This window comes from Lycium barbarum, chromosome 5 (genome assembly GCF_019175385.1).
Source record: "Lycium barbarum isolate Lr01 chromosome 5, ASM1917538v2, whole genome shotgun sequence".
Classification (NCBI taxonomy): domain Eukaryota; kingdom Viridiplantae; phylum Streptophyta; class Magnoliopsida; order Solanales; family Solanaceae; genus Lycium; species Lycium barbarum.
The window spans coordinates 126,677,714-126,704,244 of NC_083341.1; the positions used below are offsets into that span (position 1 = coordinate 126,677,714).

At 35.5% G+C, this 26,531-nt stretch overlaps 1 protein-coding gene across 1 annotated transcript; it reads left to right on the plus strand.

Moving 5' to 3' along the window:
• Positions 1–250: 250 nt before the first annotated feature.
• Positions 251–12,804, plus strand: LOC132641456 (disease resistance protein RPV1-like). Its single transcript, XM_060358458.1, has 5 exons — positions 251–1,122; positions 6,590–7,697; positions 8,346–8,723; positions 10,490–12,094; positions 12,183–12,804. Exons 1-5 carry the CDS (start codon positions 653–655, stop codon positions 12,699–12,701), a joined length of 4,080 nt encoding a protein of 1,359 aa, XP_060214441.1. The 5' UTR covers positions 251–652; the 3' UTR covers positions 12,702–12,804.
• The last annotated feature ends 13,727 nt before the right edge of the window (positions 12,805–26,531 follow it).

Below are 26,531 nucleotides of genomic sequence, written 5' to 3' on the forward strand. Positions count from 1 at the left end.
TATTTTACTAACTAAATAATAATATTATTACTGTGCTTTTGTTGGTCACTGTAGTATCGTAGTAATATTATATTTTCAGTACTGTTGTTTTGCTACGTAAATACTAGTAATATTTATTATTATTGTACTGGTTTTATTTTGTGGATTTTCCTACAAATACTTGTACACCAAACTTTATCAAAGTGTATCTAATATCACGCGCAAGTTATTATAAATCTAATCACACATAATTGTCTCCGACAAATGACCCCTAGCTATAGTAGGTAGGTTTGTTTTTCTTCTGCAATCATGAAACCTTGTCACGAACAGCAAAAGTAACTTTTGAAAAAGCAACTTATCCATCTGAGTCAAAAAAATATGAACGGTTGAAATTGCGCCATTCTCTTTCCCACTGTCACGTCCTTAGTTGACTTCCTCCCTTGCAAAGGATTCTCTTACTTACCTTAATAGTTTTTCTAAAAAAAATTGCCACATTCATTCACAATATATAGAAACAGTTTAATTGATATTACGTGCTGATTTATAGCCGCGTAGGGCTTATTTTGGATGCCATATTTCAAAGTCAAAGACAATCCTTCTGGACGGAAGGAATACATATACATACATGTATACCTAAAGTTCCACTGTGCCAAAATCAAAAGACGAATCGGCTATGGCGGACGAGACATGGTCCTTAACCTCAGGCCACAGGTTCTATTACGACATATTCCTCAGCTTCAGAGGAGAAGACACACGTCACAACTTCACCAACAAACTCTACAATGAACTCGTACGTAACGGCGTACGTACATTCATCGACGATGAAGGCTTAGATCGTGGTGAAGAGATCGCACCGAGTCTAGTCACCGCGATTGAAGACTCAGCGGCTTCAATCGCGGTGATATCGGAGAACTACTGTTCTTCAAAGTGGTGCTTAGAAGAACTGGCAAAGATCACGGAATGCAAAAGACTATTGCTGCCTGTTTTCTATGGGGTTGACCCGTCGGATGTAAGGAGACAGAAAGGTCCGTTTGAGGAGCATTTTAGAAATTACGATATTTTGGTGGAACCACAGAAGGTTTCTCGGTGGAGAGAAGCTATGAAGAAAGCTGGTAATACCTCCGGTTGGGATTCTAGGCTCTGGTATGTACTTTCATACCTTTATCTTTTCCTCTACTTCAAAATTTCAACCTATAAATTTCCCCTTCCGTCCATTTTAATTTGTCCTGTATATTAAAAATTGATGTCCACTTTTATACGTATAGTTAGAAAAGTTGATAGATAATTTATTATTACATACCCATTTTAACTTTAATTATCTATTTTAACTTTAATATTAATTATTGAGTTGAAAATTTTAAGAAATTATTAGAGGCTGCACGTCTTTCAAAGTATGTTTTATTAATTTCCTCCTTAAACTATATTCGAATTTACTGAAACACACCTTATCTTTTCCTGAATTTTATTAACCCTAAATTTATTTAAAATGGAATAATTACCCCTTAACATGATGACCACTCTCATATGGGAGATACACTCTCCTTACCACATGTGTATTTTTTTCAGCTTACGTGTCAATTTAAAAAAACAAATTGAATTTTCTTTAAAAAAATGATTTAAATAAACCCATTTTAAAAAAAATAATTGAAAATTTGATTTTTTTAAAAAACCCATTTGATTTTTTTTTGTTTTAAAAAAAACAACTGAAAACATGGATTTTTTTAAATTAAAAAACTGAATTTTCTTAAAAGAAGATGGTTTTTAAAACCCGTTTTTTAAAAATATTTTAAATATCGGAAACTTTGATTATTTTAAAACCCCATTTTTTCTTTTTTTTTTTAGAACAAAACTAAAAACATGAATTTTTTTTAAATATGGAAAAATGGATTTTTTTAAAATATGGAAAACTTGATTATTTTTTTAAAATGTCTTAAAAAATCTTGATTTTCATGATTTAATTTTCTTAGGACACTTTCATTTTTCAAATAAAATCCGAAAAAAGTATTTTTCTTGTGAAAATGTGAAAAAAACTGAATTTTTATAAAATTTTGGAAAAATTAATTATTGTTTTAAAATGTGGAAAACTTGTTTTTTTAAAACTAAATTTGGAAAACTAGATTTATTTTCATATATAGAAAAAAATAATTAGTTTTCCAGATTTAAAAAATGTCCAAATTTTTTTAATAAGAAGACTCAGTTTTCCAAATTTATTTTCTTAAAAAATGGATTTTCATATTTTTTTTAAAAACAATTCAATTTTTCATATTTTAAGAAAATACAGATTTTTAAGGAAAAAAAGTTAAGTTTTCCTGTTTTTTATTTTTCTCACTTTCCCAAAGAGAGTGAAAAGACACTCTCCTTGCCACGTCAACGCTTAGAGGGTAATTATTCTATTTTAAATAAGTTTAGGGGGTAATAGGGCTCAAGGAACTTAAGAGCATTATTGTGATACAATTAATCTAATATATATGTTTGTTGGATTATCTAAAAGATAATCATAAAATTATAAGTAATCGTTCATAAAAAGTGAGACTAATAATTTGAAATATCACTTTTCATATTTACCAAACACCAAAAGTTAAAAAGGAGGGATAATTACATATATAGTCATCCAAGTATCAACAAAGTCACCCAAGTTATTATACCACTTTTTCCACAAAGTCATTATAGCTAGAAAATAAAGGGAGAATCTCATAAACCTCTCTCAAGTTTGATTTCGTAACAAGAATAACTTCCTTTGTTATTTATAATATTACACTTACGTTCTTTATTTTAATTTTTTTTAACAACTATTTTAATTAACTTGATTATTACTAATATAAAAATATGTGTTTTGACAAATTTATCCTTTTATTTCTTTTGTTTAATTATTTTTTGTAAATTCATTTTTCAAATCACAATTCTTTAAAGTCCATTCACACGTTTTATAAATAAAAAATTTGTCAAATCATGCTATGGTGGTGAAATTGTCGAGGAGACACCGTAAGTTCTCTCACAGGAAGAGCACGTGCTAAATGTAGCTACCAAACCGGATGTTTTACGAGGAGTTAAAGTTAGTTATAGAGCCATTGGAGGATTCTTATCCAATGTAGTTGATAACTTAGATATACTCCAGACATGATCAACTTAATTATTAAAAGGGGTGGATCCAGAGGCGGACGAAGCACTATAACTTGGGGTTCAATTGAACCCTAAACTTTCGATGCGGTGTAAAAATTTACTAAATTTTCAATAAATAGTAGATATGAACTCATAACTTTAGAAATATAATGGTTCAATGCTAAAAAATTTAGAAGGTTGAACCCCTAGAATTTAAATCCTAGGGCGAATCTACGTAGAAGGGTGGTGATGTCACGCCACCCGGACGCTTCGATAGAAACTTCGTATGTATATGTGCATATGTATAAGAAATCGAATATATACGAGTCTTGCCACTCGGACTAACAACAGAATGAAAGGTGCTACAAGCAAAGGGCATAACAGACCAGACAAGTGATGCGAGTTCAAATCTCGTGAAGCACTTTTTTGGCTTGCTTTTTCGCTTGCTGAGTAACTACACGCTTTAGCTGATCAGCTCTATTCTTTTTCACTTTTTCTTTACTTGTTTTGGAGTTCGAATCTCGTGACGCACTTTTTATTTGGCTTGCTTTTTCACTTGCTGAGTAACTACACGCTTTAGCTGATCAGCTTTATTCTTTTTCACTTTTTCTTTAATTGTTCTTTACTTGTTTTGGAGTTCGAATCTCGTGAAGCACTTCTTTTTGGCTTGCTTTTTCGCTTGCTGAGTAAGTACACGCTTTAGCTGATCAGCTCTATTCCTTTTCACTTTTTCTTTAATTGTTCTTTACTTGTTTTCGCTTTGCTCTTTTGCTTGCTGCGAAAATACACACTTCAGCTCTTATCTTTGATTGTGTGTGATGAACCTAGTTGACAATTTGACATTAATGTTTTTATTCATCTACTGTCTCATTTAATATAACTAAAAAGTCTACGGAAGATAACTGTATAAGATAGAGCAAAAGAAAATGACAGGTAATGTGAAGTTATAAATTTCTACTTTTTGCGCTTACTAAATTTTGGTTACACCCACTTATTACTTATTCACATGCAGCAGGAAAACACCATAAAAGAAGGGTAAATAGAGGAATACCACTCAATAGTTGACTTAACCTGGTGAATTTATAAAGTTACTGAAGTGTCCTAATACTTTGCAAAGTTCAAAATGCTAATATGTTTTATATTACAATTTATATGTGTGATATTTTATACATATACTATTTAAGTATGTTTGGTTCGTCAAATTTTTCCCCCAAGGTTTATATGAAAATAAAAATCTACCCTAATTATTTAGTATGGTTATAGGTTCAAATAAAACCTAAGGTGCAGCTTGACTCGTTTCTCGATATTTTATGGCAACAAAACAAAACAAATAATAATTTTAAAAAAATAAGGGTTAAAAATACAATATTTTCTTGGAAGCTCCAATTGGGTAGGTCTAATTATTTTGTTGAGAAGAGGTTAAATGCGAACCATCATTTTTTTTTGCGAGTTTCACGCTCCAAAATAAGCCGTTCCTTTTTCCTACATGAACTATCATCATCTATGTATTAAAACATACTACCTCAATTATCAACTCTTTTTTTGTTTTTGATTAGCGCCGGGTGTCCGGGTCTCTTTGAGCCCCGACTAATCCCAGGGGTGCACAGGCCCTCGGCAAGGAGTTTCCCGCAAGTGCACCACGGGTAATTTAGGGTTTCCCCAGTCCGATGGCCCTCAGAAATTGTTTACACCCAGCGGGTTTCGAACTTGAGACCTTGAAAGGGAGCACCCCAAGGCTCAAGTCAATTGCCACCAGGCCAACCCTTGAGGGTTATTATCAGCTCTTTTCCTACCTGAAAATCCTAAATCATATCAATATCAGATAGAAAAAGGGAACAATCGATAATTGAGGTGTTTTCTAAGTACATAAATGGTGACAGTTTAGGTAAGAAAAAGGAACAACTAATAGTTCGAGGATGAAACTCGCAAAAAAAGTGATAATAATTCAACTGTGTTTCTGACCATTAACTTCTATAATTTGGGTAATGAGTTTGTAATAGTGTTACACACTTCAATGGTCAATATTGAGTAATAGTGATCACATTTTTTATTTTTGGAACAGGCATTGATAGGTTTTACTTATAGTATCAAGGATGGAATTATTTGAGAAAACTTGTTTGCGAAAAGTAATCACCGAGTCTCTATTAACCAGAAGTCTCGGGTTCGACCCCTAGGTATGAAAAAATTCTTGATAGGGAGCTCTCCCATTGAATGGGCCTTTCGCGGCCCAAATTCGGATAATCTGGCTCCAATGCGGGTATCGGACACGGGGGCGGAAAAAGGAAAAGAGAAAAGTAATTGCCGAGTGACTTATTTGTTGCTAATATTTTTGGTAGAAAAAAGGGTGAAGCCCATGAGGTCTTTGCGCTATAGGGGGTTTAAAAGATTTGAGTGCAGTAATAACCTCTGATTTTGTTAGAGGTGCTCTAAGTTGGGGCTATTCGGGGGGGGGGGGGGGGGGGGGTTGATGAAGGAGTAGGTTGAGACAATTTATACCAGATCAGCCTATAAAATTGATAAAATTACAACCAAATATCATTCGGCCATCTACTTTACAAAATATTTTATGCAGTGTATTGGTAGTATATAAAGTATACTAAATATACATATGCTATACATGCCTATATGTATATATATAATATACATATTATATACATGCCTATACAGCCGAAGCATATAGAGAGTGTGTACTGCAGTCATGTTTGGTAAACTCGATGGACGATGTATTACATTTAGGTAAGTTTCCCTATAAAATTCTGATGGAGAATAACCCGAAGGGCCAGAAATGGCCATTGAAACAAACCGACTTGGAAGGTAAACGCACCCTCAAAGTACTATGCTCTTCTATGGCTAGTGGCTAGAAAGGCTTGTCTGACTCATGAAACCTAAGGAAGAGGGGCTTTCAATTAAGTTCCACATGGCATCTATGTGAAAAGGAGGCTGAGGATACCTCTCGTTTATTCTTACACTCTTTTGTTATATCAACTTTTGAAATGTTCCTAATATGGTTCGTATGAGCTGAATTATGCTAAAAGTAACAATTGATCTTCTGATGCCAGTGTAGTTGGGGGGTGTGAGAAGAAACAATGGAGAAAGAATTTAGCATGCATTTGGTGGACTATGTTGAAGGAAAGAAATTTTAGATGTTTTGAGGATCAAAGAAATTCCATACAAAGAATAAAACTGCAATTTATATTGCTTTTTTATTTTTATTTTTTTAATTATTCTGGTGTAATAGCAACCGTGTAAGTTGTGAATCTATGCTCGAAATCATATAGTCCCTGCAAGCTTTGTCTAGGGGATCTCTTATACAGTCAATCTAGAGATGTATTTTGTTTATCAATACAACATTTATGCTGAAAACATTCTATATACATTAGACATTCTCAAAAAATAATTTGTCATAAATAAACATAAGATTGTATCATAAAATATGCCTACTATGCAACTTGCTTATTCTAGGTGTTGAAACTTGCTCCTCTGACTTTCATTATTATCATATTTGTGCCAGGGAAGAAGCAGAGTTAATTCAATCTCTAGTCAAGAAAGTTCTGGGAAAACTCGATAGTACACCTTTAGGTGTGGCAAAATACCCAGTAGGACTTCATTCTCGTCTTGATGAGTTGCTCAGGTTACTGAATGTTAAGGCAAATGGTGTGATAGTATTAGGATTATACGGAATGGGAGGAGTTGGCAAGACCACTCTTGCCAAGGCTTTGTACAATCAGTTAGTTGTGCATTTCAAGAAACGTAGCTTCATTTCAGATGTTAAAGAAATTGCAAGACGACAAAATGGTTTGGCCACTATTCAAAGCAAACTCATTGGTGATCTTAAATCAGGTGCTTCGCCAGACATAGATGGTACTGCTAAAGGTGTCCAATTAATGAAGGAATCTATGAATAATGAGGCAGTTGCTATTTTTCTAGATGATGTGGACAATGCAGACCAACTTCGTGTATTGGCTGGTGGGAGACACTGGTTTCGCCAAGGAAGTAGAGTCATCATCACCACTAGAGATAAAAATGTGTTACTCCCAAGTATTGTAAACGAAAATTTTGAGGTAAAAGAGCTCTCCTCATCCGAGTCACTTACGTTATTTAGTTATCATGCGTTTGGAAGAGAGCAGCCTCCTAAGAACTTTTTAGTTCTTGCTGAAGAAGTTGTAACACTCAGTGGGGGATTACCTCTAGCTCTGGAAGTTTTTGGATCTTTGTTGTTCTACAAGAAAAGAACGAAGGAGTGGCAAGACGTGGTGCAAAAACTGAGACAGATTCGTCCTGGTGATCTTCAAAACGTCCTGGAAATAAGTTTTGAAGCTCTAGATGAACAAGAAAAGTCCATCTTTCTTGATTTAGCGTGTCTTCTTCTCAATACAAGGCTTGACAGGAAAGATGCAATTGCAATATTTAAAGGTTGTGGTTTTGGCGCTGAAAGTGCAATAACAGAGCTCACAGCAAAATCGCTTCTTAAAATAGTTGATGGGAATGTTTTGTGGATGCATGATCAGCTCAAAGACATGGGAAGGCAAATTGTACAACGTGAGAATTTTGGAGATGTTGGTAAACGTAGTAGACTCTGGAATCGTGACGATATTACAGATGTCCTAAAGAACCATAAGGTATGGTTTTAAAATCTAGTTGACACCTTTTGTATTTGTTGTATTGTTTAACTTGAAGTTGGTACATACATGCACATTGAGATGAAATCTAGAGATTCCTGTTTTCTACATGGTGATTAAACGGCTAAACAAGTGTTCTACTTGCTCGTGTTACTTGCCTGGACACAAGTTTCAAAATATCTTTTTTTTTTAATAAAAGAAAATTATATTATCAGTGTAACTTAGTTGATTCTAGCAGGTAATTTGTCCTCTTTTACTAGGTTCTTACTCCATGTACAGTGCAAACACTTACTTATAATTGATTTTTTGATAGATCTATTTGTATAAAAACTTTTTATGCTTACTGAATAATTTCATTCTATGATCTTTCAAGTGAGCTAATCGTGGTACGCTTTGAAAGTATTGCCAAGTGTAATCTATTAGTAATAGGGGTTGAATGTACTTGTTTTACAAAATACTCCGTATATTACTAGTTTAGTATAAAGGGAAGCAAATGCAGCCAAAAGATACCTTCATTGGAACCAAGAAGCATTTTGAAGTTATTTGGCTTAATCACTCATTATTTAATTGAGCATTTAACTTTTTGTTATTTGTCTTCTAGCTTCCCCTCTTGACTTTTTTCCCTCCATCTAATTTGAACAATTCAAGGGCACAAGAAAAAATGAGGGTATTGTGCTTGACTTTGAGAAGAGGCAAGATCAGAACTCCAAGGAAGTATCTCGGATCTATTTGAAGAAAGTACTTAAAAAGTATATTGGCCAAGGTAGAAAGGAAAATAATGTAACATTTTGCACAAGAGCTTTTCAGTGCATGGTCAATCTGAGACTCCTTCAAATCAATCATGTCAAATTGGTTGGAAATTTCAAGCTATTACCTGCTGAACTGAAGTGGCTGCAGTGGAAAGGTTGCCCTTTACAAGTTATTCCTCCGGATTTATTGTCCCGAAAGATAGCGGTTCTTGATTTATCGGAGAGCATGATTACACACGTCTGGAAGAAGAAAAAGTGGAATTGCTACCAGAACAAGGTACGTGAATTAGCTCAACCAATCTCCTTTTTTACAACTTTGTTTGTTGGTAAGTAGGAAGAACAACAGGTCTCCTTTTTGAAAACTTTGTTTGGTTGGTTAATAAGTTGGAAGTACCACATGTCCCTTTAATCATCTATAGATGATTTTTAGGGTCTCTTTGATATGAAGGAAGATATTTTTCTGGAATATGTTCTTTTGGAAAATAAGAGGTTTTCTTGCTTATTTTCTGGTGTTTGATTAGTAAGCAAAAAAATTATCCCAAGAGCATTTATATAATCTAGGAAAACAATATGGGGGGTGGATATGGGTGGTCAGGGTGGCGGCTAGAGGCATTGGGTGGGGTGGGGTGGGGTGGGGTGGGGTGGGGTTGAGGTTGAGGAGGAGACAATAAACTATGAACATCAGTTATGGAACTTGTTTTCCTAGAGAAAATATTTTTCCAAAACGTTTAGATCAACCATCTATTTCAAAAAAAAAAAAAAAAAACGGTTAGACCAACCATATATGGAAAATTGGAAAACATTTTCCTCCATACCTGATGAGTTATAGCATTTTATAATTTTTGATGATTGACAAACGATCCAGGGACTAGGTCCTCCATTAGGTTCTATGAGAGTACTGCACGGTACAACTGCCTGCACTATTCAGGCAGAACTGCAGCAGCACGGCTGTATGTATGATGGAAATTAAAAGCCCTTGAGAAGTCACTATTCATCGTCACATGCTTTCTACCTTGGTCTAATATATATACAACATGTTGGGATTGGGTTAATCCAACACTTGAAAATCTAAAAAGACATATTTATCTCAAGTTTGGCAGCTACCTTCCACAAAGTGCCCACAAGAACAAGATCTCAACAATCCAAGGGACCAGTTCCTGTCACTGAAGACATCTAAAGTCCTAAGATAGTTGAGTCTTGTTTTATGCTCTTAATTTGTATACTCCTACACTGCTTGTCAAGAAGCACCATAGTAGGACAGATTTCAATCTTTGTAACTTTGTTTTCTTAGCTAGAGTTAGTTGAGTATCAGTTGGGTCGTTGGCTAAGGGTAGTCAAGACTTGGAGCTTTGCAATAGAATTGTTGTAAAGGTGCTTACAATATGTGTATTGTAAGGGTTGGGGATTAAGAGCTTAATTTCTAGGTTGCAATAGGTTGTAATCTGAAGTTGCTCAGTTAGTGAAGTTGAAAATCTTACTAGGGTAGCTCGTGATTTTTAGTCCCTTGAGCAAGGAGTTTTCCACGTAAATATCTTGTCTCATTTACTTCTTGCAACTATCAGTGAAAACAGGTTAGGGATCAGATCCCTTAGATTGTTCCAGTGAATTCTTAGGTTGTGAACTATTAAAGTGTGAACCCTTATAGGTTAGGGACCAGGTCCTTAGAATGGAATTCTAGTGAATTCTTAGGTCGTGAACTATTAAAGTGTGAACCCTTAGGTTCTATCAATACTAAACACACTTTTCGATTCACATGCTTTGTCAGGTAAGTGGCTAATTGTTTTTCAAGCTCTATAAAGCTGAGAGAAACAAAGGAAAGGCGTAGTTTTTATTCTTTTTAATTGAAATGTTTTTTGCTTCGTCTCCCCTTATCTAGCTAGGCGCTAAAATCTCCTTTTCCTTAATGTTTAATTTCTTGGCTTTACTATTTACTGATCTCAATGGGTTATTCTGCAAGTCTCTCTCTCTCTCTCTCTCTCTTTTTTTTTTTTTTTTTTTTTTTTTTTTTTTTTTTTGTGATGACTGAAAATCTTCACCTGATAGATGGCAAAGCAGCTGAAAGTTATGAATCTACATAGTTGTCGCCAACTTAAGGAAATCCCTGATTTATCTGGACTTCAATTGGAGAGGCTGATTCTTGAGCAATGCAAGGAACTGGTTATGATCCATCCATCAATTGGAGACTTGACTACGTTGACCCATCTAAACATGAAGGACTGTCAGAGCATTTTGGCATTTCCAGATGAGGTGTCCGGATTAAAACGTCTTGAAGTACTTATCCTATCTGGTTGCTCGAGTCTAAAAGAATTACCAGAGGACTTGAGTGGCTGGAAATCTTTGAGAGAGCTTCTTCTAGATGGTACAGCAATAACAAAGCTACCTAACTCTATCTTCCACCTGAAGAAGCTTCAGATATTGAATTTAAATGATTGCCGGCGTTTGGAGTTGTTGCCTAGAGCTATTGGGAATCTAAGTTCGCTTAGAGAGCTCTCTTTTAGTGGATCAGCTTTAAAGGAACTGCCTGATTCCATTGGAAATTTGAAAAATCTTGAAGAATTAAACTTGAGAATGTGCAAGGGGCTCATCTCACTTCCTGATTCCCTTGGCAATCTTAAATCTTTAATAGGACTTAATCTTAATAACAGCTCGATAAAAGAATTGCCACCTTCCATTGGTTTGTTATCTCATTTGAAGTTCCTTTGGGTCAACGATTGCAAGTACTTGAGCGAATTGCCCAATTCCATGAGTAGCTTATCGTCATTAGTTTGGCTTTGTCTAGAGTGGACCTCAGTTAGTGAACTAAGTTTCCAGTTAGGTAACTTAAAGTCCCTTGAGAAGCTTGAGATGGGAAACTGCGCGTCAATCAGATCTTTACCTAGCTCAACTGGAAATATGTCATGTTTAACTACTTTGGACCTACACAATACATCAATTACTGAGTTACCAGCCTCGATAGGCTTATTGGAAAGACTTTGGAAATTGAAACTGAATAACTGTTTGAATCTCCAACTACTCCCAGCTTCAATTGGAAGCCTTAAGAGTTTGTGTTACCTTTATATGGCCGAAACTGCTGTATCAGAATTACCCGATGAAATTGGAATGCTTTCAAACTTAAAACTACTGAAGATGAGAAAGAAACCACAGCCTAGAGAGGATGAACTGCTGGACATGGAAGACGCACATGTTGGAGGAAGCTCTAAACGCGTTACTCTGCCAGAATCATTTTCGAACCTCTCATGCTTGGAAGTCCTAGATGCTCATGCATGGAAATTCTCTGGCAAGATTTCTGATGATTTCCAGAAGTTGTCTGCTTTGGAAAAGCTCGACCTTGGACACAACGATTTTTGCAGCCTCCCTTCTAGCATGAAAGGACTTTGTGTTCTCAAGCGTTTGCTTATCCCGAACTGCAGAAAGCTCAAGTTTCTTCCCGAACTTCCCTCAAGTTTGCGATGGTTAAATGCTGCAAACTGCTCCGCTTTGGAACATATAGCTAGCATATCAAATTTGGAATATTTGGAAGAACTCCAATTAAGTAATTGCAAGAAGATAATAGATATTCCTGGCCTTGAAAACTTGAAATCTTTGGTAAGGTTGTATACAGTCGGTTGCAACGCGTGCCTACCTTCCATAAAAAGGAGGATTTCTAAGGTTTTTTCTCCTTTTCTCCTCTTTCTCTCTCATGTATCAAGATTATATATACACATTGATATCAAGTTGGCTAAGACTCTGAATGCAGGATTCTCTAAGACAGATAAAGTATCTTTGTGTTCCAGGGAGTGACATTCCGGATTGGTTTATTCAGGAAGTACCTAACGTCTCAACTCGCAAGCACCGTGATATCAAGGGTGTGATCATTGGAGTAGTTCTCTCTCTAGACCAACGAGTAGAGGACAATTTCAGACACAAAGTCCCAGCAATCATGGATATTCAAGCAATGATTACCACACCTGGTGATGCTGAGCCTAAACTTAGAAAAACTTTGAACTTGGAGGGGGTTCCTGACACAGATGAAGATCAGCTCTATTTATGTCGATTTCAAGAGCGCAGTGATTTTATGTTCGCGTTGAAAGAAGGTGACAGGGTGCAGGTTGCAATTACAGAGAGTCCACATTTTAATGGCCTCAAACTGAAGAAGCATGGGATGCACTTGGTTTTTGAAAATGAGGATGACTTTGATGATAATGATGAGGATCTGTTTGATGAATCTCAGCAGTCTGTTTCAAAGAAACTTGCTAACTTTTTTAATTCATTATGAAACGGTTCATAGCTGGAAATGAATTCAGCATACAGAGTGGAGTCCAAGAATTTGACTATATAAAGACATTTATAAATGTGTATCTACTAAATGATTCGTCTATGTTAGTGGCCTGGCAGCTTAATTAGAGTAAACATTGGCGCAGATGGATTGATTGTGATAACTTGTCCCTTTAACTAGCTAGTAGCAATTTATTTCATATTCCAACTCAGAAACTTAAGAGGTCGTTTAGTTGCTGGTTAGAGTTATGCAAGGATTAGTTATGGAGATTTAGTTATTTCGTCTTTTACCTTGCATAAAATAATACATAAATTGACTCATAACTTATAGTACATGTTTTAGTTATGCGAGATTGTAAACTGGTAACCAAACGCCGTATTTGGTGTGTTGAATTTTATCCACAACTAAAATTCTACCAAACATAGTACTAGTTGTGTTGGTTTTGATGTATAAATAATTCATTTCCTAACCAGCAACCAAATGACCCCTGAATGCTTGTGAGTGCAATATAGCCCAAGAGCACACACTAGACTTCTTGGAATCGTATCTTCCAATTTCAATATCCCAGCAATAGTTGCCTTGGTCATCTTTCAGCTGACTCTCTTTCTTCCCATAATTCTGATTTCTAGTCATGGAGAATTCTTCATCTTCATCTAATGACATTAATTTCTTTGGTACCACATTTTCGTCATAGTTAGTATTCCGATCTTCGAGACAAGTAAAAGAATTTCAATTTAGTTTATCAACTTTACCGGACATGGAAGCACTCAAGCTAAAGTAAATGCACATATAGAATGGCTGCGGGCAGGTGATCTTGGAAGACTCTAGACTCGCTCCAATCCCTTCCTCTCATGCCTTGATAATTTTTTAAGAATTTAATTAGTAGATACACATAATTTTTCATGACAAAAATACCAGAGAATAAGAACTCCTAGAAGGAAAAGGGATCTGCATGCCACCATTTCAAGTTTGAATTTTATGTAAAAGAAGATGAAGACTGCCCAAAGAAAATCTTCAATACCTGAAGATGTTTTCTATGATATATTTTCTTGTCTTCCAATCGAATCTTTAATGTTACACCCCAGATTTTTGCACGTTAAAGTCGCATCATGAGTTAGTCGATGCAAGTTGAAAAAGAAATTATCTTGAGGTTAAAAGGGATTGAGCTTATTAATATAAATGGTTACAACAATCTATAAATAATATTAGTAAGTGGCAGAAGGTTTGGAGGGTGAATGCATTAATAAATAACATGAGTTTCCTCAAAAGTCGGCAAGTTGGGAATATGATAACTTATACTTTTGGGTGTGAATAGGAGTGCTTCACATGCTAATAAAGTAATGATATGAAGTATTTGAATCGTATAATAGTCTCTTGTTAAGTTAGAAGTCAAACGAGTTGTAATATGAAAGTCGACAAAGGGCGTCACAAGTTAAGTTTGTAAATTACACTGAAATTTGGGTCAGATGTCGAAGAGCTTTTCTCTCAATATACCTGGAGTTACTGGGTGATCCATCTATCAAACCGAAGGTCTACGAGTCTAGTTTCCAGCACATTTTACCGTTCGTCGATACGACATCGGAGTAGAGAGATATTCACATTTCTGTCCAGGGACGCAAACTGCCGCGGGAACAGTGTGCTAAGTCGGTGGCTTTAAATTTGCCCAAGTATATATAGGCCCCTTGCACGAATTTTTCTTCCATTTTCTCACCATCCCCAACCTGGAAAACCCTCAAACTCTCTCCAATGAATCCTCCATCAATCTTAATCCAAACCAAGAGCAAATCTATCAACTTTAACATGAAGAACAACATGGCAACTTCGAAATTGTCATTTCTTCACTATTTCTCCTTTTGGGGAAAACCTTACTTTGAAGTAACTTGGGGTTTGAAGTGATTTTAATGATCTAAGGTATATTTTGACTTCCTTTTGATATCTTTGAACTTCTACAAGTAATTGATCACAGAAACTGGTAAAAACCCCATGGAACAAGCTCTTCTATGTCCTTATGAAACTTTCATGACTTAGCTTATTTGTTGGGCTATTTTATATGGTTTTGTTGTGTTGTTTGGAGTTGTGGTGATATGGATGGGATCATATTGAATAGGAGAAGTAGAAATGATAACAACACGGTTAGCGGAAGACTTTAGAATTGAAAATTAGAAAGGGGGAAGGATTGATTCTTGAGAAAGAAGAACACAAGTTCAAGTATTTGATACTTAAAACGATGTTTAATAGTGAAAGAAGGAGTTGAATCAATTAAGAAGAAGAAATGGAGGGAGGGAACTCAAACAAGAAATCTTACCATCGAAGAATGCGAGTTGTGGTTCAAAGTAGAACAAAAAGGGCATAACCCAAAAGAGAACCTCAAAGGTCTCCACGAGCACAAGGCTAATATTATTAATATTCAAACTTAGTTACAATGAAAAAGAAAACACCCCTTTATATAGGAGAAATGATGGCTGCCACCCTAAAGAAAATAAAGTTGGTCAAACTAAATTAATTAAGGTGCAATTTCCAAGCTGCATAGAAGACCACCAATTCTTTGTTCCAAAGTGCATAGAAGACTACCAAACATTTGTTCCAATGTGTATAGAAGATCACCAATACTTTGTTCAATAAAAACATTAAATGTAGTCAACATAGCATTAAATGATCTTCTAGAAACACAAGTATGAGCTGCTGAACTTGTTTCTTCTTTGGACATGTTTTGGGCCACAATCCAACTCATCTTGGTCTTCAATTTGGGCCTCCAATTAGTATTAAGACTTTCCCAAAAGATCTACTTTGGGCTGGAGCTATTCCTCCATTATAAGACATGTTTTCATTACCAAATGAAGCCCATTAAAACATCTTGATATTTTTTAGTCTTCAACGAAAATTAAGCTTTCTTGGTTGCTATCATTCTCCCCCTCTTATAGAAGATTCGTCCCGAATCTTGGTGGTGACCTTTTTTGCTCCTTAATGCATTTGAGCCTCCACGGTTGCTATCATTCTCCCCTTCTTAAAGAAGATTCGTCCTCGAATCTTGACATTGACCTGCAACCAACATGATGATCACAATAAGTAGGGAGAAAACAAAGGAAACAAAACAAGCATTTGGTAAAAACAACACAAGGTAGTGACCATGCAACCACTTAACCCACTTAGTTCTTTTATGCACAAACACCCCTTTTAAATATCCAAGCATTTCATCATCTAATAGAACAATGTAATTTCCAACACAAGAACTAAAAACACAATTCATAAGCACTTTAGAGGATCATTAGCCAGACCAAAAGCATATGAATACCAAGAAAACATACCATATTTGCTCTTTCTAAGCAACTTAACCTCACCATTCAATATACCATGGTCATGATATGGATCAAAAGTTATTTTCTTGTGAAGTGACTTGGAATGAGGCTGCAAAAAAAGAACTATGAAACAAGATAAAGATAGTGTGCAGTTAGCAACATGTGAGCACTTACCCTTCTCCACACTTGAGCTACTACATTCTGCACCTAGCTCAACTTTCTCAATATCTACGGCATCAAAAGCTTCACGTGTCTCAATGTCTTCATTGGAAACTTCATCACCTTTACTTCCTTCATTGGAATCCCAAAGTGAACAAAAATGTACCGTAAACTCATGTTTAGTATCATCCCACAATGGGTTATCCCACACTTTAAAACCTTGACCCATGAGATTGTCTTCTTCAAGTGAGCTGTCATCATCCTTTACACAAAGTTCATCCTCAATTTTCTGCATGAAAGGAGATAAAAGACTAAAAAAAGAAAGAGTTAGTTGATTAGCATATGAACAAGATTCACCCTCTCTCAAATTTTCTTGGATTTGTTCACTCAACTTATCTCGTCCCCCACTTTCACCACATTGTGGCAGACTGCTCATGTGAGACGAATAACAAAAGAAGTTAGGTTCACTCTCAATTTGAGTTATATCTTTACTTAAAACTCTTGATTCAACAAATTGTGTTACAAGTTCAGTTTTGTTTGCATCTACAAATAGATCATCGATAATGTCATACCACATGAGATCATCAAGCTCAACTTTGTCTTCTACTTGGAATTTTTTCCACGAATCATCAGACTTTGCTCCTTTCAAATCCCATTTGAAGCTAGATTCTTCCTTCAATTGTTGTTCCAACACTTCAATGGGTTCTTCTTCAATAACCTGCACATTTGGAGCACAAACACTAGAAAAAGAATGAGTTAATTGGTTAGAACTTGAACAAGAATCTTTCACACTTATGCACTCAATTCTTTTAATCTCTTCTTTTTCCTCATCTCTCAAGTGCACTTGTTCACTCTCTATTTTACCTCCTGAGCTCACTTCACTCAATTCTTTCCACTTATTTCTGCTTCTTAACAACTCACTCTTTTCACTCATCACTTCCTCTCTCGTGTTGTGAAGTTGCTCACCCTCACTTCTCTCTTTCTTTTGTCTCTCATCCTCACTTTTGTTTGGTGTAGAAAAGGTTGTCAATACGGTATCATCCCTTTCTATCCCCGGGCAAGGTATGCTGCAATAAGTATCACAAGTTCCCATATACTTGCCTAGAATCCCTCTTTTATCCCTTGGAGGACTTCTAACATCAATTCTAATTTTAGGCTTCCCAATCCCACTATTGTTTCCCCTCTTGTAGACCTTTTCCTTTTCAAACACCTCTATTGATCTCCTTACCTTTAATTGATCTTCTTGAATTTCTATAGGTGACAAAGATACAAGGGCAGTTCTTTTTCCATTATCTTTCACCAAGGAATACCTATTTTTTTCTAGATCATATAAAACTTTCTTATAGAGATACCACGGCTTTCCCAATAAGACATGACATGTGAATAAGGGAATTACGTCACACCAAACCTCATCCTTGTATCTCCCAAGAGTTAATGACACCAACACCCTTTTCTCTACCTTCACTCCTTTTAAGGTGTAGGGTGAAGCATGCTTAACACAAGATAAACCTACTTTTTCAACAAAGTAAGCACTAACTAAGTTATGACAAACATTCTTGTCAATCTTAGTAGCACACACCTTAGACAATACCTCCATTCTAGTTTGAAAAACCTTGTTAACTCTAGTAAGCTCATGGCCTCTTCTAAAACTCTTTCCCAAACTAGATCTTACCGGAGTAGGTTTAATAGGATTCAAACACCCAACTTCAACATAATCAGCACATTCATCATCATAACTAATGTCATCATAATCAAAAGATTCATCACTACTATAATCCTCACAAATGTTATTACCTTCACTCGAATCACAAATCTGTTGTGACTCATCATAGGTTTGGCTATTTGACTCATCGTAGCCACCATACTCTTCACAAGAATCACTGTATGCCCTTCTATCATCTTTTGCATCTGATTCCCACTCTTCTTCACTAGAATAATCCATCCCTTCACTCCAAATGCTTTCAGAATCTGTAGAAAACATGCTTTAGAAAAAGAGAAAACATTTAGTAGTAAAATGATCTCACATACACTCCCTTACGTGTATCACTCAAGTTGTGGCTCTCAACACTCGCATTTCACACTATTAGGCTTTTACCCTCAAATAATCTCACCACTCTTGCCTTTTACCACTCAAGGGTTGCGCCTCGAAGTTCTTCAATAAACCAACAACTCAAACACTTCAAAGTAAGTTCCAAAGCTTGATTCAAGAATGGAGTTTATGACAAACAAATAAAGGACAATAAAAACTTAAACAGACATGAAACAAGAAATACACAATAAAAATAGAGAGAGAGAAAAAACACGGAACAAATTGGCACGAAACAAAGAAATAGACACAAAATTACTAGACAACTCTAAGTATGGACAAATACTTCAAGTATCTAGTAAGAGAACATAAAGAAAACTAAATGCAAGAAACAAACACTTTCAAGAAAAGATTTAGAACATATCAATGAGTTTGGATACAAATGTATTGTAATGATCTTGCACTCCTCAATGTGACTTTTGAGTTCCTTGATGAGTTTTAGTCAAAGAATCTTTAAAACTAAGGGGATTTTCAAGAGATAACAACCACAATGGATTTCCCAATAATTTAAAGTCAACAAATCACAAGATAAAGGATTGAAGAAATCAAGAATAAGTAAAGAAAACTTAGAGAGTACTGTTCACGGCACTGTCCACTTGAGCAGTTTTTTTTCTAACTTTTTTTTCCACTGTTCACGTGCTACAGTACTTTTTTTTAAAAAGTTTGTTTTTTGGTATTTAGTATTCAAATCAATAGATCGGGTGAGTATAGGAATACTCAACCATCCAAAGCTCTGATACCACTTGATAACAACACGGTTAACGGAAGACTTTAGAATTGAAAATTAGAAAGGGGGAAGGATTGATTCTCGAGAAAGAAGAACACAAGTTCAAGTATTTGATACTTAAAACGTTGTTTAATAGTGAAAGAAGGAGTTGAATCAATTAAGAAGAAGAAATAGAGGGAGAGAACTCAAACAAGGAATCTTACCATCGAAGAATCCGAATTGTGGTTCAAAGTAGAACAAAAAGGGCATAACCCAAAAGAGAACCTCAAAGGTCTCCACGAGCACAAGGCTAATATTATTAATATTCAAACACTATGAAAAAGAAAACACCCCTTTATATAGGATAAATGGTGGCTGTCACCCTAAAGAAAATAAAGTTGGTCAAACTAAATTAATTAAGGTGCAATTTCCAAGTTGCATAGAAGACCACCAATTCTTTGTTCCAAAGTGCATAAAAGACCACCAAACATTTGTTCCAATGTGCATAGAAGACCACCAAACATTTGTTCCAATGTGCATAGAAGACATGTGCATAGAAAACCACAAACACTTTGTTCAATAAAAACATTAAATATAGTCAACATAGCATTAAATGATCTTCTAGAAACACAAGTATGGGCTGCTGAACTTGTTCCTTCTTTGGACATGTTTTGGGCCATAATCCAACTCATCTTGGTCTTCAATTTGGGCCTCCAATTAGTATTAAGACTTTCCCAAAAGATCTACTTTGGGCTGGAGCTATTCCTCCATTACAAGACATGTTTTCATTACCAAATGAAGCCCATTAAAGCATCTTGATATTTTTTAGTCTTCAACAAAAATTAAGCTTCCTTGGTTGCTATCAAGAAAAGTAGAATTTGGTAGCGTTTTACAGGAAAATTATGGTACAAAATGGCCTATAAATTCACGCCCATGAGTTGCTCAATTAAATGTCTAAATGAAGATTTCTATAAGCTATGACCTTGGTTTTGATCTTGAATAGTCCGTATTATGTAGGAAATCGTTCGTAAGGCGTTCTAGGACTCGGGAAACATGGCATCAGGTAACCATACATGAAGGGGGAATTGGGCGGATTTAGCAACTGCACCGGCAAATAAGAGAACAACGTATAAAGTAACAAATAAAAAATTGACCTCATTATTATAAATCAAGTTATTGAATATTTCGAATAAATCCCTAAATTCGAAACTCCCTGTTATCCAATAAAAACCTAAAATTCCTAATAATAAACCAAAATCCCCTACACGATTAGTTACAAACGCTTTTTGAGACATAATTGACTGCATTGATCTCGGTAGCTACACCACCCACGGAATTTAAAGAACCTAAAGGAGCATGAGTCATATATTCCACAGAACGTCGTTCCTGCCCAACCCTAGACACTCTAAGATCCTTTTTCAAACCTGCTCCCATTTCGAGTCAAGAAATAAATGGCTCGAATGGTACGATCCCTCCGTCACCCCAGAATGAAAGGGGTGATCTCATAGTTCTTGGTTTGTGAAGTTGCGTTGTTAGGTGCTCCATTTTATTTTCCCATTGAGGCCGTCGATGGTATGTAGGGCTTTCTTTTCTCTTTTGTGGCATGACTAGAACTCGACGAACGTTTCATTGATACATTCATTCCGTGAAAACATAAGTCGATTATGTTCTTATACTTGAGCAGCCCTCTACTTCATACATGACTTATATTAAAGTACTGTCCATATTTCCATGTTTCTTTGGTTATTGATTGAAACGTTATCGTAAAACTTGAGTCGGCCGTATCCCGAAATGGTTAAGCTTACCTTTTCTCTAAAATAGCTTGTATTAAAGTGTATTCTCGCATTCTTATCTTTATTGTCCATCACTTAAAGATGACGGACCTTCCATTGATATATGTTTCCACTAAATATGAGATGAATATGCTTCCTTGTGATTGACTAATCTCTATTTCATATATGATTGCATCAAACGCCTTTCATGCTTCCATATCTCTTTTGGCCACCGAATTGGAATGTTTCTGCTAAACTTGGATTGATCATATGCCATCCGAATGAGTTGAACTCTACTTCATGTGTAACTCATACCAAGTATCTTACATGTTCTCCATGTTGTTGTTTCTTGAATTGAAAGGTAAAGAATGTAGCGACAATAACGATAATCGGAGGGGAATGACGATAGGTCACTCTGACTCTTCTTATGATATCTCTTCTGAGGTCAGTCTTGCATTGCACTTATATATATGTATTTATTTTCATTACCGAGTCGCGCTATAGTCGGCCCGGGTAGGCACTTATATGTGCACCTAGACATGTTTCTTTCTTTACCGAACTGTGTTGTAGGCGGCCGGGTAGGCACGTAGTGGTGCACGTAGATGTATTTCTTTCTTTACCGAGTCGTGTTGTAGGCGGCCGGGTAGGCACGTAGCTGTGCATTGCCACTGATCAGTTGGGCAGAGATGATGATATGATGATGAGCTTACCACACAGAGGGATATATATATTATTATATGATATGATATGATATGTTATAAGCCTCCACCGTGAGGAATGATTTTTACGAGCATACAGTTATATTCCTGTCATGATTATGGTCGCCCTCAGTGGCCTCGTTCAGAATTTCAAGTTGTCTCTACATTTTCCTATGTTATCTATATCTCTTATGGTTATGTTATGTTTACACTTACCACCTTACATAGTCGGTACATATTTCGTACTAACGCATTTTGTGTGCTGTGATCATGCCTACAGGTACGGTAGACGGATTGGTGTACATTTCTCAGTAGGATACCAGAGTTCAGCAGGGATGTTTGCACTCCATTCTCCGGAGTTGCTGGTCAGAGTCATCAAATAGAATGCATGCATGCGTATGTGTGTGTGTGTGTCTATATATATATTACGAGTATAGCTATGGCTACGTCGGGGCCGCTGTCCCGACCAATTGATGCATATTAGTGCTCTTAGAGGCTTACAGACTATCAGTCAGTGTACAAGTATTGTGTTTGGCCTTGCCGGCCTTCTAACTAGTTATTTTTCTTGGTTATGGCCTTGTCGGCCCTAGTTATGCATATATGTGTTGTTGGGCCTTTTCTGCTTGCAGGTTGTCATGATATACTTCCTACAATTGTTATTCAGCGACCTTGTCGGCCTTTGATTCATGTTACAGAGTTCAGATATCACAGTTGGTTCGCTCGGCCCTTCCGGTGCCGGGTACCGGCCACACCCCCAAGGTTAGGGTGGACATTTAATGCGTTCTAAGTATATTTTTTAGATTTTGTAACTCTGTTGAATTAGATTAATCTTTTGTGAACGCAATCAGAATCACGCTATATATCACCAAGATAAAAATCAAATTCCTTGCACCCTCAAGGGATGAAGATTTTTTTTCACACCATAGTGGAATATAGAAAATCCTCACTTTTCATATAGAGGATTAGATGGTTTTATAAAGGCCGAATACTTAGAAAACCTTTCTAAATTTGGGTATTTTATTTAAACTCCTCTTAAATTATGTCTGGTCCCAATTCATATTTTTGCGCGGATTTCCCTTCTTTTGGGGTGGTCTTTAATTTTCGCCCCTCAAATTGGTGATCTTTAATTTTTGCTCTTCGCCTAATACTCCGAGGTTCTGGATTTGAACCCCAGCTCAGTAAAAAAATAAAAATAAAAAAAAAAAAAAAAATCGCAAGGCGGAGGTTTGAATTCGCAAGGCAGAGTTTCGTCCAAAACTCTACTTTAAGTTAGAGTTTGCTAAGCCATGGTTTGCCTACAAAACTCTACCTTAAGGCATAGTTTGCTGGCAAATTCCGCCCCATCGGGCATAATTTGCCTGCAAACCTACCTTAAGGGAGAGTTTGTAGGCATCATCTGCCAAGGTGTTTTTTTTTTTTTTTTTTTTAATTTTCTCCTAAGCAGGGCTTCGACCCGAAAACCTGAGGTTTTAGGGAAAGGCAAAAGTTAATTAATTTAATTTTGATGGGCAAAAATTAAAGACCAGCCCAAAATAAGGGCACTACTGCGAATTGCCCGCCCCAATTACCCCTTGTATGTATATATATAAAATCTTTACCCCCTCAAATAACCACTTGTCCTAATTACTCTTTGTACTTGACTTTCCTATAATCTAAATGATTTCAAATAACATTTGGCGTGTGAGGTTGTAACTAGTTACATCATATTATAATCTGATTTGTGAAAAAGAATCTAAAATACCATTTCCTTTATATTTAGCCATTGCAATTACTATTTCCTTATCTCCTTCCATATACATCCATTAAAATACAACCCAGTTTTTTCTTCTTTTACCATTTTTCTTTCGAGGGGTAACGATTATAGAAACGTCAAGTATAGAGGGGTAATGGTTATAGAAAATCCAAGTACATGAGGGTAATTAGGACCAAGTATAGTTTAAGGACGATTTGAATCAGGAGCAGAGCCTATCAGATACGACGTCAGCTGAACCCAGTCATGACTTTTTTCTTAAATTCTTTATTCTATTAAGAAATCTAGTAAATATATAGAAATATTTAATTGTGAACTCACTAACTAAGACAGGCTTCGAGTTTTGTGGCAAATTCAGAAGCCACAAACATTAAATCTTGACTCCGCCTACAAATTTTAAATAAAACGAAACAAATTTAGAGAGGTTTTAGGTATTCTGCCTTTTATAAATTATCCTAGATTTGATTATTTTAAAGGATTTTTATGCTTGTGCAGTAGAAGGATGCAATCCCTGTTATTCATAATTAATATGGAAAGTAAGATTTCTTTCTTGCCTAAATTCCCTTGACAACGAAACCTTTTGTTACTATACATTAGGTTTAGAACCAAATACAAAGAAGTATAAAATGTACCTTATTTTTTGTTCGTATACCCCTATGATATTGAGTTTTCACTATAATCACAATCATGGCAAAAAATGTACCTTATTTTTTCCCATAACTGCAGGAGGAGTTTGGATTGATGGAGATATCTATTTTTTTTTAATTATTACAACAATAACCTAGGAATTTAATGTTCGAATCTAAGATTTCAAAATTATCTCATTGTGGAAGTTAGATGTATGTAATACTGAAGATAAGGTTTTAGGACTTGATAGGAAAAAATGGGGAAAATTAGCAGCTATATATATTTACTGTTATTTATTTTGACTAATTCTATTTTGTTTGGAACGTAATATATAGTTGGACACATCTTGGTTTTCTTTATTTCAATCATAACTTGTGGGTAAAGACTTACCCTGACCTGTGTTTACATCAAGTGTAGTTAAATTTGTTAGGTCCAAGGTTTCACCTATTAATTTTGATGATAACAAATCAATATAATTATTAATAAAAGAACTTTTACTTGTGGAAAATTTATTTTTGGTATAGGTTTATTTGATGAAGAAGGATTTGGTGAAGATCTAATCAAATATGGAAAAGAAGATATTACGAGATGGAATTACAGAAGAAGATGTGGAAGAAAAATAAGATATGCCAGAAGATTCAAGTTCACAAAAGAGTCCATATTCAGAGTGATCAAACTCCTAATTCAAGAAGATGGATGTGACCACATTCAAATTAGGTGAAATGAAGAGGATCTTGAAATTCTCTTGGGTTGATTAAATAAAAGCTCATATTTGTACAAGCCAGAAAATAAAAGAAATATTTGAATTTGCATTTCAAATATGAATATACATCTACTACAAGTTGGAAGGAAAGAAAGATCTCTACTACAAGTCTACAGTTGCAAATCTCGTGAAGACCATGGAGATTTAGTTTATTGTGAAGATTTGTTGACTATGGAAGGAGGATATTGAGTGAATATCAGTTATTGAAAAAGATTCTATTTTCCATAATCAAGAATGGAAGATTCAGGGTGTTCAAATTACTACCATCATTTATGAAAAGAATATTTTATTATATTCTATATCTTGGAAAATACATGTGTTCAAGGAAAGTAAATAAGAGTTGTGACTTGATACGCTCAAATTACACCTATTAATGGTATAACGCGGACGTTGTCAAATATAGTAACCAACAAGGTTGGGGTCGAGTGAAAAGGTTACTAAAGTCGTAGGATGCTAAGCTTAGGTCTAATGTCTTAATCCGATGGTTTTGGTAATAGCTGGTTTTTCTATGACTAATTGTTATCTAGTTGCTTTGGTGGAAATTTATGGTAAAAGAAATTAAGGTTGTGTCCCTGTTAGATAGAGTGTATGATCATGGGTATTGATCTTGATATACTTCTAATGGATCATTATATGAATGCACTTAATCACTACATGAATCTCTACTATTTCCAAATAAATAAAGATTATCTCTTTCTATGATTTTCCCAAATATAAGAGAGTAACTATGAAGAACGATTAATCATGCCAAGTAAATTCTTCTTATTCCTAAGTGAATTTATTAAACAAAGTTTAAAGCTTTGAGTCCTTGTTATTTATTCTTACCAACCCTAATTATTTTCCCAAATAAATCGAGGTTTATGGCTTTAATCAATGTTTGTAACCATTAATTATGAATGAAGAATGAAGAATAAATAAACCCTAATAATCCATTATGTGTATATCAATCACAACCCAATCACACAACACCCATCATTGGGTTCACAACCCTAGTAAGGGAATTTAGCTACTCATGACAAAGAACAAGAAATAAGAAATTGAAGAATTCATAATTGCTTACTTTGGAAGAAAAGAGAAATTGATAAGACTTGAATTGATGTTTGAACCTTAAAAAACTAGAGAGTATTTAATGTTCAAAATCAAAAGTCAAAAAATAATAACTGATAACTATTAAAACCCTACAATGACTATTTATAGGTTTTGAAAACGTGAAAGTTGTAAATTTGCACTTTGGTCCTCGTCGATATGAAATACGGTCCTTAAAGTGAAATACGGACCGTAAACCAATTTACGACCAAGTCTTCCTTCCAGTTTTGAGCAACTTCAATCTCTTGAGATACGAATCGTAAATTAGTTCACGGTCCGTAAACTGCCCACTCGTCTTTCAACTTCCAAAACTTCGACTTTCTGCCAGATGATCGCATGGTTAAATACGCTTTGAAATACGGACCGTAAAGTGGAATACGGTCCATAAAAGTTGTTCATAAATCACCATTTTCTCAGCCTGCCTTTCTAGTTCTTTTTATTCTTTAATACGCCCATGGAATACCACCTGTGTTTGAGAATACGGACCGTAAACTGAGTTTACGAACACTTCTGCACTTTCAACTGTTTTCATTTCGAATCTGTTCCATTTTCCGAAAAACACTAAAAACCACGTAAAATCACATAGACTTGCTTAAAAACAAGTAAAACTTATAGCAGAACAACATCGATTGTGGCGTAAAATCACGCCACATCAACACCCCCAACTTAAAGTATTTGCTTGTCCTCAAGCAAGCCATATAAAACAATGTCCTCAAGCAAGCCATACAAAACAATGACTCAATCTATCATCTAGATATCATAGAATAACAATGTCTACATTGGTTTTGACTCTGAACTACCGGCATGCATGTTTTTCTTCAAAGGACCACCCCAATTTTCTATTTTAAAGCAATATACATAACTCAAGAACGCTATGACTAACAATG

Bases quoted from the DNA above. Each gene is read 5' to 3' on its own strand.
- LOC132641456 (XM_060358458.1), top strand. From the start codon at position 653: ATGGCGGACGAGACATGGTCCTTAACCTCAGGCCACAGGTTCTATTAC. The intron at 8,724-10,489 runs GTACGTGAATTA...TTCACCTGATAG, and splicing joins GGAATTGCTACCAGAACAAG to ATGGCAAAGCAGCTGAAAGT. The intron at 12,095-12,182 runs GTTTTTTCTCCT...CTCTGAATGCAG, and splicing joins TAAAAAGGAGGATTTCTAAG to GATTCTCTAAGACAGATAAA.